This window comes from Loxodonta africana, chromosome 7 (assembly GCF_030014295.1).
Source record: "Loxodonta africana isolate mLoxAfr1 chromosome 7, mLoxAfr1.hap2, whole genome shotgun sequence".
NCBI lineage: Eukaryota > Metazoa > Chordata > Mammalia > Proboscidea > Elephantidae > Loxodonta > Loxodonta africana.
Window position 1 is genome coordinate 9,170,874 of NC_087348.1, and position 13,909 is coordinate 9,184,782.

Consider the following 13,909-nt stretch of genomic DNA (forward strand, 5'->3'; position numbering starts at 1 on the left):
AGCTGGTGTTGGGAGGTGAGCAGGGTAAGAGACTGCCTGCAAAGGTTCGCTGGGGCCAGGCTGTGAAAGAGAAAAAACGCAGGGCTCAGAGGTTTGGACTTAATTTCCCGGGTGGCCTGTGGAGAGTTGGCCTTTTCGGGGTTAGGGGACATGCCAGGAAAGGTCTACGCCCGCCCCGCCATGAGCTTTGATGCCCTGCTCTGGAAGGAGCGAAGGATTCTCAAACGCACCCCATGAGGCCTAAACAAAAACCAGGCCACAGCCCACGGAGCGAGAGCAGGGCCTACTTCCGGTTTCGTCTGGCGCACGCGCACTAAAGCAGGGTCAGGGCAAGGCCTTGGAGGGGCGGACAGCGGCTTCTCTGGCGCGCATGCGTAGTGACAACGTTCTGAGCCCAGGCGCCCAGACGCGTTTCAGAACAGAAAAGCGGTCCTGAGACTGATGGCTTGTATGTTCCGGGCTTCGCACCGTGGCGGGAGGGTGAAGGCAGGATGCTTTGCAAAATACAGCGAGTCCTCTGGGAGAGCACTCTGGGTGCAGACTCAGGTGGACGGGGCCTGCGAGGAAGATGCCAGCGGCGGCCGAGTACTGGGGACAGGAATGCTCACGGGAGTCGCGCGCTACAGCGATCTCGCTCCCTGGGTCGGGGCCACTCCGGGCGAGGCCACGCTGGACATCCACATGATGTGCGGCACCCCAGCTGGTGGCACGAGGTTAGGCCTCGGCAACCCTGCCTGGCAGCGCTTGAGGTGGGGCCAGGCCAGGACCCCCCGTCGACGCCACGCCCAACCCTGGGGGTCTAGAGGGGACCGAGTGAGCCCAGTTCTCCAGCCCAGACGGAGTCTCGCTCTTTTGGCTGTCCTCGCGTCCTGCAGTGACCTCCCATGACCCCCGGAAGCCCTTCCCACACTCCCTGAGCTCATCCTGCTCGTGGTTTACCAGTCCCAAATTCTTGTCCCTGGCCCGGCCCACCAGGCAGCTCCACTCTGCCTCCCTCCCAAATTCACCCTGCTCCAAATGACCTCAGCCGTCCCCAGCCGGCCCCTCCTCCTCCGTCTCAGGGTTCCAGCCAGAAACCTGGCCACCAGTGTGGAGGCCACCTCTCCCCTAGTCCCTGGTGTCTGATCCTTCACCATACTCTGGCAAGTCGGCCCATTTTCCCCGTGTGCATTCTATGCCCAAGTTTCAGTCACCACCACTCCCACCACGGCTGCGGCTGCAGCCTCCATGACCTCCCTGCCTTTCCTGCAGCCAAAGGGCTCTCAAACCTGAATCTCACCCCAGCACTCTCTCTTTGGACATCTGTCAATCACATGGCCAGACCCCAGTTTTCTGCAGCTACCCAGAGAGTATGACCAGAGCCTGCCACACTGCCTCAACAGCAAGCTAGGACACTGCTACTCTAAACTGAAAAAACCGAACCCAGGGCCGTCCAGTTGGAATCGACTCATAGCAACCCTATACGACAGAGCAGAACTGCCCCATGGAGTTTTCAAGGAGCGCCTGGTGGATTTGAACTGCCGGCCCTGGTTAGCAGCGGTAGCACGGTAGCACTTTACCATTACGCCACCAGGGTTTCCACTGCTACACTAGGGTCCCTAAAGTCCTTTCTGATCCAGCTCCAGCCTCTTGGACCCTGGGTTTTCCCGTGCACCGTGACTCCAGTCCAGCAGGTCCCCAGACTGGTCCTACACTAGGTACACTTCCTCTTCACCTTTCAAAACTCAGCCCTAACGTCACCTCCTTTATGAAGGCTTCCTGATTCTCCAGCATTCTGTTTCTCAGAGCCTAGCTCGTCCTGCCAGAGCCTCAGCCAGCCTGCGGAAAGGGCTGGACTAGGCATGGATGGTGGGCAAGTCAGTGCCCTCTCTGGGCCTCAGGCCCAGAAAATAAACAGTTTGGACAAAGTCCAAGCTTGAACCTCCTGATGCTACTCATGGGAAAGGCCCTGCCTGGGAAGGAGCAGAGGGGTGGTGGGCTGGTAATAACTGGGTCAAGGGCTGACTTCCTTGGGGGCATGGAGAAACCCCCTAGGTGGCTAAGCTAGGACAGAGAAGCTACCACCTCTGGGACTGGGCCTGTGGTACTCGCAGGATCTGGCTGGCTGGTCAAGGGGGTGCCAGGCCGAGTGAGCACAGGAAGAAGAAATAGGGCCTGCCTGGAGCACAGGGCCTTGCAAGAGGACAGGGCCTTCTAAGGGGGCATGGTCAGGCTCTCCTTGACCCCTAAGCTCTGCCCTCCCCTGCCCTGCAGGTGCACCCTCTGCCCCTGATCCCAGCACATGAGGTGTGGTCCCAGGACAGGGGTGTGGCTGGGCCTGGCTCTGAAGACTAAGCAAGGCAGGTGTGGGGGGTAGCTCCTTCCTTCCCAGAAGAAACAAATGAATGTTTGTCAGAGAAAAGCCAAAGGTGGCCTAGCTTCAGAGACCCCTGCAGTGAGTGCCAACCCAACCCTACACCAGTGCCCCCAGGGCTTGCCCTTCAAACTGGTCCTGGGAGCCAGGCTGGGGCCCCTGGGAGCAAAGCCCCATCCCTCTTCATGTCATGAACAGTTGCACCCCCAGACACACACAAATGGCAGTGGCTACTTTACTCCCTAAGTCCCCTTGTCTTTGAAGAGTATTTACAAACAGGGGCAGGATGGGGGCAAATTTGCCACCAGATAACGGACCAGGGAGTGGGGGCAGTGCTAAACACATCCTCCGCACAGGGAGAAAGTTCCTGAGGAGGGCCGAGGGCCCGGTGTGGCCCAGGTGCCTGCCAGGGCCTGGACAGCTCTGAGCTGGACCCACGTCAGGTCAGGTCGGTGGCGGGTGCGCCCAGCTGCTTGGAGGCCATGAGCAGGCGGGTGGCTGCGCTCTCCGACTCGGCCTGCAGCCGCCGGTTGTTGTGCCGCAGGCTCCGCACCTCCTCCTCCAGGGCTGCCTTGTCAGCCTTCTCCTGCGGGTGGGGCAGGAGTCAGAGCAGTCAGCCCCTTCCAAGGGGCAGCCCTGGCTCCCACCGCTGCCCAGCCCAGCCCCTCACCTTCTGCAGGTCCTCCTGCAGCTTCCTGAGCATGGACTCCAGGTGAGAGACCTTCTCTGACAGGCTCCCTGGCTCTGGCCTGGGGACATGGAGGTCAGGACTCAGCCCCAGGGGCAGAAGCAGCATCCCAGCCCCACCTGGGTGGGAGGAGCCCAACCTGTCTTCTTAGGCTTAGGCGTATGCCAAGTGGAGCCCTGGGGCAATGCTTAACCCCAAAGGACAGGCACAAATGGTGATCACACAGGCACAGCATGGGCAGTATCAGGTGAGAAACTTACTCAGCATCAGGTTTTGAGGTTCCCTTGGGGTCTCCGCTCTCTGGGACAGGGTGTCCTGTGGGGACAGAGGGGCTGTGTGGGCAGGTGGGTAAAGGGAGAAAGTCTCAGCCAGGCTCCTACCCCCAGTGCCTGGTGGCCTCACCCTCCCGAGACAGCGACTCCAGGATGGTGTTGCACGTGGTGGCGATCTCCGAGATGGACTGCCACTCGTCCTCCAGGGTCTCGCTGCCTGCCTCCGACATGACTGCGGGCACAGGACGGGGATCAGCAGGGAGCCGGGCTGTCCCCACCTGCCCTCCTCTAGTTCCCCTTGTCCAGACTCACTCTTGCTGATGGAGTTCCGCAGAGACAAGGTTCGTGGCAGGAAGGAGGCCCTCAGCTCTGGGGCCGGGTCACCCCTGTCCTCACAGCCACTGGGACCAGCTGGCCCATCCTGGGGGCCAGTAAAGGGTGCAGATGAGGTGACACCCACTGTCACCACTGTACCCACCCTCACCTGTTGGGCCAGAGCCTTGTTTCTGCTCACCTGGGTGGGGGGTGTCTCCCGGCCAGCACTGGGTGCTGATGGCTTGGCTGTAGTGGCTAGGAGGAGGTCCGGGGTGGTGTTGGGCAGAACAGGGGCCTCATCTGACAGCGAGCTGGGGAGAGCAGGGGCAGCTCAGCACTGGCAGCTATGCACCATGGCCGGGCTGGAAGGGAGTGAGGGCCAGGAGGGTGCACCTGCAGGGCGATGGCGAGTTCTGGCTGCGTAAGAACTCAGTCCTCTCCTCAGCCAGGTCCCCGGGCCCCGCAGGGCCTGCGCCATCGGGCAGGCACAGGTGCTGGAGCTGCTTTGTGGCTGGCGGCAGGGCCACCCTGGGGGCCTCCTCAGGCACTGGCTCGGGGGCGCCCCGCCGACTGGGTTCCTGCAGAGACATCGTGTACAGCTCCGAAAAGCTCCTGGTGGGAGAAGGGCACTGTCAGGCAGGAGCCCTCCCCAGCATCCTGCAACCCCTGCCAGATCCCAGCCGCCCGAGGCTCAGCTGCAGGAGAGCTCCCAAACTCCCTGACAACCACGAAAAAATGTTTGCCTGGCTGCTGGCCATTTTTCTGGATCTAAGTTTCTATCCCAGTGCTGCCTCTGTGCATCCTGGGCAAATTCATCATCTCTGAACTGGAGATACAGTACCAACCTCATAAGTTGCTGGAAACCCTGGTGGTTTAGTGGTTAAGTGCTACAACTGCTAACCCAAAGGTTGGCAGTTCGAATCCACCAGGTGCTCCTTGGAAACCCTATGAGGCAGTTCTACCCTGTCCTATGGGTCACTATGAGTTGGAATCAACTCGACCACAGCCAGTTTAGTTTTTGGTTCATAAATTGCTGGGAGGATTTAACAGCAAGACAGATAAATGCTTAGCATAGGGATCTAGCAACTACTGCCTCGGGGTTAAATCCAGCCCGTGTCCTGTGTGTATACTGCTTCAAGCTAAGAATGGCTTTCACATTTTTAAATGCTGGAAAAAAAAAGAAAATCAAAAGAATATTTCAAGACTCGTGAAAATTATAACACCCAAATCTCAGTCTCTACAAATAATATTTTACTGGAACACTTCCATGTTCCTTCATCTCATATTGTCTATGGCTGTTTTGTGCTACAGAGACGGTGTAGCTGCCACAGAGACCAGACGACCAGAAAAGCCTAAAATATTTACTATCTGGCCCTTGATAGAAAAGTCTGCCAACTCCTGGCACAGTGAATAATCAATAGCGTGTGTCTGGGGCAGGGAGAACTTAAAAAAGGAGAGTGATTGCGATCGATTCTATCTTCTGAGCAGGGAAGGCTGCGCGCTGAATTGGCCGCTCCATTTTCCAGCTGCGGTTAATGCGGCTCACTGAGACTGAGACGTCTAAGCCGCCACCGGGATTCCCGAGAGCACTCTATGGCGGTAGGGAAGGCCCAGACCCCACAGTGGCCAGAGGCACGGTTCCCTCTCCCAGCGCCTGACCTGCGCGGCCGGCCGCTGTCGTCCGGGGGCAGCACGGTGACGCAGACCTTGGGCGCCGTGCGCAGCAGGTGGGCGGTGGCGCTGGGTCCGAGGCAAGGCAGCGTCTGGCCGCACACCCGCAGGAGACGCGCCCTGGGCCGCAGCCCGGCCGTCTCGGCAAATGTGAAGCGCTCCACGTGCGTGACGATGCCCTCGGCGTCCGCCTCGAAGCCCAGGCGGCCTTGGCCGTCTCGGGGCAGCGCCAGCTCGCGGGTCTCACAGCCACGGCTCACCAGCTGCAGGGGCAGGGCGGGATGTAGGCGTCTCGGCGAAGAGGCTCCAGGCCCTGCCTCCAGGGACCCCAACCCCAGGCCACACCGAGCTGTCCAGCCCCGGAGCAGAGCATAGCAACCCATTGGACAGATGGAGACCAGAGGCTCAGCGACCAGAGTCACTGGCCCGAGGACCCCAAGTTCCAACTCTGCCAAACACATGCTGGGTTTTCTCCCCCATATGCCCCCACCCCCACGTCCTCTTCGACAGGATAGAGGGATTGGAAAGTAGGCTTGGTCTGCAGAACCCTGGCGGGCAGCCGGCGCCCTTCCACCCCACCTGACCCCGGGCCTCAGTGGCCCACACGGGCTTACCTGCAGGCGTGCCACGATCTCGCCCACGGCCTGGCCGGGGGATCCGTCGAGCCGCAGGGTGATGGCCTCCCCGCGACCATGGTACAGGTCGAGTTGCTGCTCGGAAAAGGTCCAAGCCAGCACGTCACGACAGGCGCAGTTGAAGACTACACGTCCGTCACGCGGCGCCACCAGCACCAGCGCCTCTGCCGAGATGCCCAGCAGGCAGGGCACCTCAGAGCCATCGAGGCCACTCGCCTCACCCCCAGCAGCGCCCCGCGCTCCAGGTGCCGCGCGCACGCCCCACACCAGCGCACCCACAGCCTGCAGCTCTGCGCCAGGGCCTCGAGGGGGTGCCCGCCGCCTCCCGCCCAGTGAGGGCAGGCCGAAGCGCGAGGCAGAGTCCAGCGACGTCGTGGTCACCTCGTTGGTGGCCAGGTCCTGCAGGTACTGCTGGCGTGTGCGTGTGGCCATGGCGTGAAACTGGCGTGCATGGCTCGCTGCCTGCTCGCCATTGAGTGCCTTGGCTAGCAAGAAGGCCCGAAAGTCGGCGTTGGCCTGGAAAGGTCCTCCGCCGGGGGGTAGAGCTGGCCCAAAGGCTGGGGTGTCCTGGGTGCGGCTCACGGCCACCCTGAAGAGAGGCAGCAGCGGTCAGGGGTAGGAAGGAGGGTCCAGGACCCCTGCCCATGAGAGACCTGGGGCCCCTGGGATGAGTACCTACCTGTAGGAGGTGTGTAGAGTGCAGGGTGCATGCACCTGAACCACCAGGAAGACATGCTGGAAGTGGGAGCGGATGGTGGTGGGGCAGAAGGGCTTGCTGCCTGGTTCCTGGAACACGATGGTCACTATGTTGTTGCCAATGTGACGCTTCCTCAAGAGCTGGGGGTTAGATGGTAGGGGGTGAGGGGAGGCTGTCTCCCCCCAAATACCTCCTCCTTCAGGCAGGGGAGAGCCTGGGCCGCCTGGCTCCCCACCTGCTCCTGGTGAAGCCCTCAGCGTTTGTCTTTGGGGAGGGAGCCATCAATGGGGAGGGTTGTTGGGGGTCAACAGAGCTCAGTCCCTCCATGGCTGCCCAGAAGTTCCTGGCCACCCCCAGCCCCTCTCACACCTGCTGCTGGTTATTGGGGGTGTAGGGCAGCATCGTGGACACGTGGAACATGATTTCATGGTCCTGGTACGTGGTGTAGAGGGAATGTGTGCCAGTGGAGTCCGCTGCAGCCAGGAGGGAGGCACAGGAGGAAAACAGGGGAATCTGAGGGGTTTGAACCTCCATCCTGGTCCACGCTCAGGAACCTGTGTCCTCCCACCCCCCAGAGCAGAGACCTCCCGACCACAGGTGGACAACCCCATGATGGTGCCACCACTCCCTCCAGCCTCCAGCCCCACACCAGGGCAAAGGGATGGGGCACTGAGATAGAATGAAGGCAGCAATGAGCTATGGTCTTCTAGGAGGGATCTGCTAAGCTGGTGTCTAGGAGAGGCCAGATGGTTGACCCAGGCATAAGCAGTCATATGAACACCAGAGGAGGGGAAGGCAGGCGGGAGATGCTCGATAAAAACCCCTCCCAGGGGCCCTGGGGTCATTCCATCACAGAAGCAGGGCTCCTGAAGAGGTGGGGCTGGTGGCATATGATGGAGGGGATGGTACCCCAAAATCCCCCCTGCCCCAGCTGAAGCAGTGGGGTACCAGGGCCTTGGGGGACAGTCTCAGCCCCTCCTCCCAGCCCATAGCTGGGCCTTCTGCAGCCCCCAGCCCACATCCTAGGCCTATCCAAAGAAGTTCCCTGCCTTAGCCCATGGACAATAGCGGACAGAGGAGTGAAAAGGTTCTCTCCAAGACAGCCCACCCCTCAGCATGGGTCTGCCCTCCACCAGGCCCCTGGGCCTTACTTTTGGTGTCCAGCTGGGCCCGGTAGTTCTCAAAGCCTTTGAGCCGCACAACGTTGCCCAGCAGTTTGATGAACTGCGTGAAGGCTGGCCCCGCGTCCTGGTTGTTGTACATCTCCTCCTCAGAGCCCTGGCCTGCCCGGCAGTACAGGATGCCCACCTTTCGCTGGAAGCTCAGCTGGTGGGGGGCGGCAGGCAAAGGCACAGGCTTCAGTCCACCCTCCCCCTACACTGTGCCTTGGGGAATGGACAGGACACTGGCCTGGGGGCTGGGCGGCCTCATGTGTGGGCCTGAGCACCAGCCCTACCTGAGACCTCTGTGTCCTTGCCTACCAGGTGGGTGTGCAATCTTTCCTGTTCCCAGCGCCCAGAGGGGTAGAGGAGGGTGGGAAGGGGCCAGGAGAGGGTTGGTTCTCCTGATTCACAGAGGACCCTACACATGGTGCGCTCGCTTGCTCCTAATAAATGTCCCATTGTCATTCTTCCCAGCACCCAGCCCAGCCTCTGGAGACCTTAAGCTGTACTCCAGCCCCGCTCACTCTCCCCTGCTTCTCTCTGTCTGGTTTACCCAGCACAGCCCCAGGCACTCTGACCTGGTTAAAACAAGCGGATTCCCCTCCAGCACCCGCCTTCCTTCTTCACTCGTTTGTCCACACCTACAGCCCGGTTTCACCTTCATTCTTCCCAACCTACTCACTCTCGACCTCAGCTCCTACTGCAGCCCATCAGCGTGGCCTCGTCCTGGCATCCTCTTGGCCATGGCTGGCACTGGGGACCGCTCACTTCTGTGCCTGCGGGCCTCAGGGACCCCTTACTCTTGTGCCTGGGCCTCTTCTCCACACATGCTTCTCACCCTCAGTGGCTGCAGGGATTACCTTCACAGGGTGACACCCACATCTCTGCCTCCAGCCCAGACTCTGCTCTGAGCTCAGGCGCATTTATTTCTCCAGCTGCTGAAGTCACCCTCTACCAGGATCCCTGGCTCCATAAAATCCAACCCCCAGGGGCCAAGAAGCCAGGGAATCTCACAGTGCCCTCTACCTTTCCATCAGTCACAAGGCTTCCCATTCCACCCTGCACTGTCATGTCTTACCCACCGCCATCTTCAACACTATAACTGGCCTGGATTACTGCGAAAGCCTCTCCAGTCTAGCCCACCCCCGCCGTGCTGCAGCCAGAAAATAGCTCTACTCTCAGATCTGCTTCGAATCCTTCCATGGCTCCTTTGTGTCCTCAGGACCAAATGCAAACCTTTCTCCACTCTCTTCCCACAAGCCCTACTCCAGCCACACTGAACTACCTACAGGACTCCAAATGCCACCTGCTTTCAGTCTCTAAGCCTGTGCGCGAGCTGTTGCTTCTGCCAGAAAGCCCTGCTCAACCCTGTCTGCCCAGAAAATGCCTGCCCATCCAGGCTGAGGCGCTTGCATTTCCTCCATGATGCTAAGCCCTGGCTAAGGACTGAGCCCTCACCATTCCCTTCTGCTACCCTGTTCCTGTATCTCAGTGATCTGCTTGTGAGTCTGTTTCCCCCGCCAGCTGTGAGCTACTCAAAGACAGTCCCTGATCTGCACATGTCCCCAGGATTTGGGGCCTGGCACCGAGAAAGTGGGAGAAAAGTTTGTTGAATGACTGATGGATTGAATGGCAGCAAGGAGTACCAAGGCCAGTGGGCAGCTTTCAGCACAGGTTAGGAAAGGACTTCCAGTTCAACAGTAGAAAGGGCAGCCCCAGGGAGGAGTGAGCACCCTATATTGGGAAGAGAGCAAGCAGGGGCTGGAGCTGAAATTGGCAGGAATGATGAGGAGATTGGAGGGGGGCAGTCAGAACAGTGCTTCCCAGACTGTGACGTGCACGTGAATCACTTTGGCGGCTCCTTAACGCACAGACTCTGATTCATTCACGTGCAACCTGAGAATGTGCGTATCTGTCTAGCTCCCAAGTGATATGGATGCTGCTCGTCCACAGACCTTACTTTGATCTCTTATGCCCTGTCTGAAAAGTTAGCTCTGCTGAAACCGCTGGGCCCAGGATCAAGGTCAGAGGCTAAGTGCTTGGTACCTGGACCGGCTGGTTGGGACAGGATCTAGCTGTAGGAGGCATCCTGGCCACTCACCACTTGCTCGTCCAGCGTGAGCAGCGTGCGCGGAACCTTGGGGGAGGCTGAGCCCAGGCGCAGGCAGGTCGGACTCAGCCGCGGCGCCACATGCTCCAGCAGCTTCCTTGGGGACAGGCCCCGCTGGGACCCCGGTGGGAGCGCATCCTCTGAGATGGTGCCGCGGAGAGTCCGGAGCTGAGGAGGGGGTGTAGGGGCTCTCAGAATCTGTACGGGGTGTGGGGAAGGCGACCCGCGGCCGGACCCCACGATCCCAGCCCACCTGCGTGGTCCGCACAATGATGCGGTAGCTGTGCAGGGTGCCCCCTCCGCTGCCCTCCTTCTCCTCCCGCCGCAGGCTCACGGCCACCGGGCCCAGCACTTCATCCAGGCCGAAGAAGTTCTGATGTTCTGAGGGGAGGGACGGCCATGGGCTCTAGGTCCGGTTCCCATCCACTACAGCCCCGCCCTCGGTCGACAATGTCTATTACAAGCCCCGCCCCCAGACCGGGACTAAGTCCCTCCTCCACTGAAGCCCCGCCCACACTACCTGGCTAAGTTCCTGACTTAGGCCTGTGCCCATAAACCTTACCCTATGCACCACCCCCTCCGTATTTCCGCCCTACCGCGGCCCCAGACCCAAGGGGTCTGCTCCCACGCCTAGACCCTGCCCTGGCCCCGCCCACCAGACCCATATTTTTTTTCTTCTCAAGGTTCTGGAGTCCTCTCTTCTGGGCGATGGTGGGGAACAACAGTTTCCCCTACATCAGAGGGGTATGAGGATGACTCAGACGGCGGCAGAAGGGCAGCCCTGGCTGTTGGTGGACGCCAGGGGTTGGTCTTCCTGAGGCAGTTAAAGCTGGCCCAGCAGGGTGGCTTCGCCTGGGAGGCAGAGGCTGACATTTTGCCCTGGCTCAGCGCCTGATCCTTCCTATGACCAGGGCCTTACAGGGAGCCCTACTGTGTCCACTGCATGTGACAAGGACCTCTGCCCCCAGGCCCCCTCTAGCACCTCCCTGGCAGGCTGCGGTCTCCCTGGGCCTGCCTTACCCTCACCTTTGCCATAGAAGTACTTTCGGTAGTAGCCGGCACCCAGGTCTGCATGCTCCAGGCTGTAGGCCGAGGTTCGGTTCTGTGGCTCCTCCAGCACAGAGACCGCAGCGTTGGGCAGCGCGGGGAGCACAGGTGGGGACACCGGTCCTCCCAGGCCTAGCTCGCCCTCACCCCCGAGCTCGCTTATGAAGCCAGGCGCTCCAAGCAGCAGGTCCGAGCCGGCGGCCTGGTTCTCACTGGGGGCCAGAGTACCAGGGACAGCCTCTGCGTGGCCCCCCAGCCTTGGCGCCCAGTCAAAGAGCAGGCTCTGCACGTCGTAGTGGGCGAACCAGCGGGGCTCGGGCACAGACGGGAAGGCCGCCTCTGGCTTCTCTGCCGGCAACCCCAGCAGCGCCAGTGGGTCCATGAAGAGCCGGGTGGGGGCTGCAGCAGGGCGGCTGGCCTCCTCGTGGCTGTGGGCCCGGGCCCGGGGGCTGGCTGGAGTGGAGGGCCGGGCCTCGCCCGCATCACTGCCGCTGCGCAGGAGCGGGCCCCGGGCCGGCCTCGGCTCAAAGGTGTGGGGGGTTAGTGGGGGCCGGGCTGGCTGGCGCAGCTTGCGGGCGAAGAGGTCATCTGTGGGCGTCGGGACTGGGCCCCGACGAGGGCTCCCCGCGCCGCCGGCCCACATGGGCGTGCCGCGGGCCTGGCTCTCCGGGGGCCGGGCCGCATTGGCGGTGCGGGTGCTTGGTGCCCAGCTGGCGGGCCGGGGTGGTAGCAGCGGTTCCTGCCCTGAGGAAGATGGGGGCTGCTCACAGGGGCCTGGGGCGAAAACAGGAACCCAGGCCCCCAGCCTGGTCCTCCACCACCCGGGTTGACTTCCGGCCCCCTCCACGACCATCAAAGCCTGCTTCCGCTTTCCTGGCCACTTCCTTGTCTGCCTGGGGCTGAGGTTCCCAGCCCCCTCCCCCAGCTGAGCGCTGGCAGCGCCATGGGCTGCGCTGCTGGGCCCTTGGCCCTGAGAGTCCTGGAGCCCTGGGCTGCCATGGTCCCATGTTCACACTCACACACCTTGCCTTTGGCCTGGGCCCAGGATGAAGGTCCCACCAAAACCGAGCTGGAGAAAGGACTGTTTTGACTCGGCTGGGAAACCCATGGGGCTGCTGGGGTCTGGGTTCTGCCTGCTTGACAAAGGGAGGACGTCCTGTCCCCAGAGACTTTCCTCCCTGCCCCTCCCATTTCCTCCAGGGTCCCTGAGGAGCTGGACACCTAGAGGTAGGGTCTCAATACTCTGGCCTTCATGGCCTCAATACCTCAGTACCTCGAGGGTGCCAGCAGGGATGGACAAGTACTTCCTTCAGCGCAGGAAATGGCCCCAACTCTGGGCCCAGTCCCCGACCTGGCCCCACATCCTGAGGAAGGTGCTGGGGTCACAGCAGCTCAGTCATGGAACCCAAGTCACCCTGGCCTCAAGGACAGGCTCAAGCCTGCCCCTGGGAGGCCACTGTGGCCACATCTAGGGGCAGGGGAGGGGGCTGTGCTAGCTGGGCCTCTTTGCAGGACAGGGACCATGGAGACTTCTATCTTGCTCACTGATGCTGATGGGGAGATTTGAACCCCTTGACAGATGTTCAAACTGAGGTCCAGGGGAGGGGGTCTCTTCCTGAAGCAATTCCACATCAGTGCTGGGATTTGAACCTGGGTCTCTCAATCCCCAGGGCCTGCACAGTGCTGTACCTATCCCTGTGTGTGTTGGTGTGGCAGGTAGGGGATTGGGCTGAGGCTCAAGGTTTCACAGGATGTAAGACTGAGACACCCAAGACACCAGGGACCTGCTAAGTGCGGAAATGTGGTGAGGCCAGAGGCAGGTGCAAAGGTAGTGTGAGAACATGTGGGGAGCCACCTCCAGTCAAACCCAGGATGGAGCAGGCAGCTGGGGCAGGGCCATGAGACCCTCCACTGGGGGTGCAATTATGTGATACAGGCTATTGTGTGGGGCTGAGCCAGTGACCCAAGAAGGGGTGGGGGCAAGGGGCAGGTCTCCAAAGCTCAGGGAACTTTCTCCCTTGGCTGCTCCTAAGACAAGCTCTGACCCTGACCCCGAAACTCGGTTTTCTCATCTCTAAGATGGGGTTGATGATTCCTATTTCCTCTAAGGCTGTTGGGAGATTGAAGAGGGTGAAGTGAGTAACGCCAGCCATGTGTTAAGCATGTGTGGTGGATGCAGGCTGGCTCCCTCCATGTGCCAAGCTCTGTGCATGTAGGCTGGGCCTGGGCTGGGGTGTACTGGGTGTGCGATGGGGAGCACGAGGGGGTGCTCTGGCTGGCCCCTGCTCCGTGTGGGCTGAGCTCTGTATACACCAGTGAGTTCTGTGTGTGTCAACCCCTGGCTGCCTATTTATTGCTCTGGCTTCGTGCCGGGCTCTGGCCCTGCCTTGGGGGTGTTCTTGAGCTCTGCCCCCCACCCCGCAGCTTCACACAGGGCCCATTGAGGCCGGGACATTCCTCCAGGCCTGTGTCACCGAGGAGGAGGGGGTCGGCCCCGCCCCCACAGATCCGGAAGGGCTTTCGCCCCAGGGGGAGGCACTGGACACTTCCCAGCACATCTGGAGGTCATGACCCCGTTTCTGCTGCCAGGGGGCGCGACAGATGTTTCCTCCCAGGCCAGGCCGGGACTCCGGGGCGGTGTGCAAAGGCTGAGGAGGAGGCCGCCCGGGAGGAGGGGAGCCCCAGAACACGGGGAGCCCCAAGACAGGGGAAGCCCCGCACACCCCGGCAGTGGGGGCAGCCGAAAGCGCCTCCGGGAGGAGCCGCCGCGTCCACTCACCCGCACACCAGCCCCCCTGGGCCGTCACGCCGAGGAGGGAGTGGAGGCCGCCGGCCGGAGGCAGGGGACTGGAAGTGCTGGCTCGAGACTGGAGTTGGGACCCCCAGGGAGAGCGCAGTCGGCGTATGCGGCAAGACTCCCTCTCCCACCCCACAGCACCCGGCCCACCGCCAGGCCGC

General features: G+C 61.3%; 1 protein-coding gene across 4 annotated transcripts; it reads right to left on the reverse strand.

Annotated features, from left to right (window-relative positions):
* Nucleotides 1–2,574: 2,574 nt before the first annotated feature.
* SIPA1 (signal-induced proliferation-associated 1) lies at nt 2,575–13,909 on the reverse strand. Of its 4 annotated transcripts, none has more exons than XM_023559583.2 (16): nt 11,975–13,909; nt 10,931–11,695; nt 10,158–10,285; nt 9,896–10,072; nt 7,783–7,957; nt 7,001–7,104; nt 6,614–6,771; nt 5,914–6,523; nt 5,288–5,562; nt 4,022–4,240; nt 3,828–3,939; nt 3,626–3,734; nt 3,444–3,545; nt 3,302–3,356; nt 3,024–3,102; nt 2,575–2,939 (listed from the first exon to the last, which is right to left on the reverse strand). In XM_023559583.2, exons 1-16 carry the CDS (start codon nt 12,057–12,059, stop codon nt 2,793–2,795), a joined length of 3,300 nt encoding a protein of 1,099 aa, XP_023415351.2. In that variant the 5' UTR covers nt 12,060–13,909; the 3' UTR covers nt 2,575–2,792. The 4 variants fall into 4 exon arrangements, with proteins under 4 accessions (XP_023415351.2, XP_064143847.1, XP_010597342.2 ...); XM_064287777.1 differs by having other exon boundaries at nt 13,731–13,908; XM_010599040.3 differs by having other exon boundaries at nt 5,914–6,009; nt 6,316–6,523; nt 10,931–13,908.

What these genes read in the sequence shown, in the direction of transcription:
- SIPA1 (XM_010599039.3), bottom strand. Translation starts at nt 11,804, where the DNA reads ATGGTCGTGGAGGGGGCCGGAAGTCAACCCGGGTGGTGGAGGACCAGG. An exon ending in TCATTGTGCGGACCACGCAG is followed by an intron (nt 10,073 to 10,157) that starts GTGGGCTGGGAT and finishes CCCCCTCCTCAG; the next exon opens with CTCCGGACTCTCCGCGGCAC. An exon ending in ACCTCAAAACCTGATGCTGA is followed by an intron (nt 3,103 to 3,301) that starts GTAAGTTTCTCA and finishes CCATGTCCCCAG; the next exon opens with GCCAGAGCCAGGGAGCCTGT.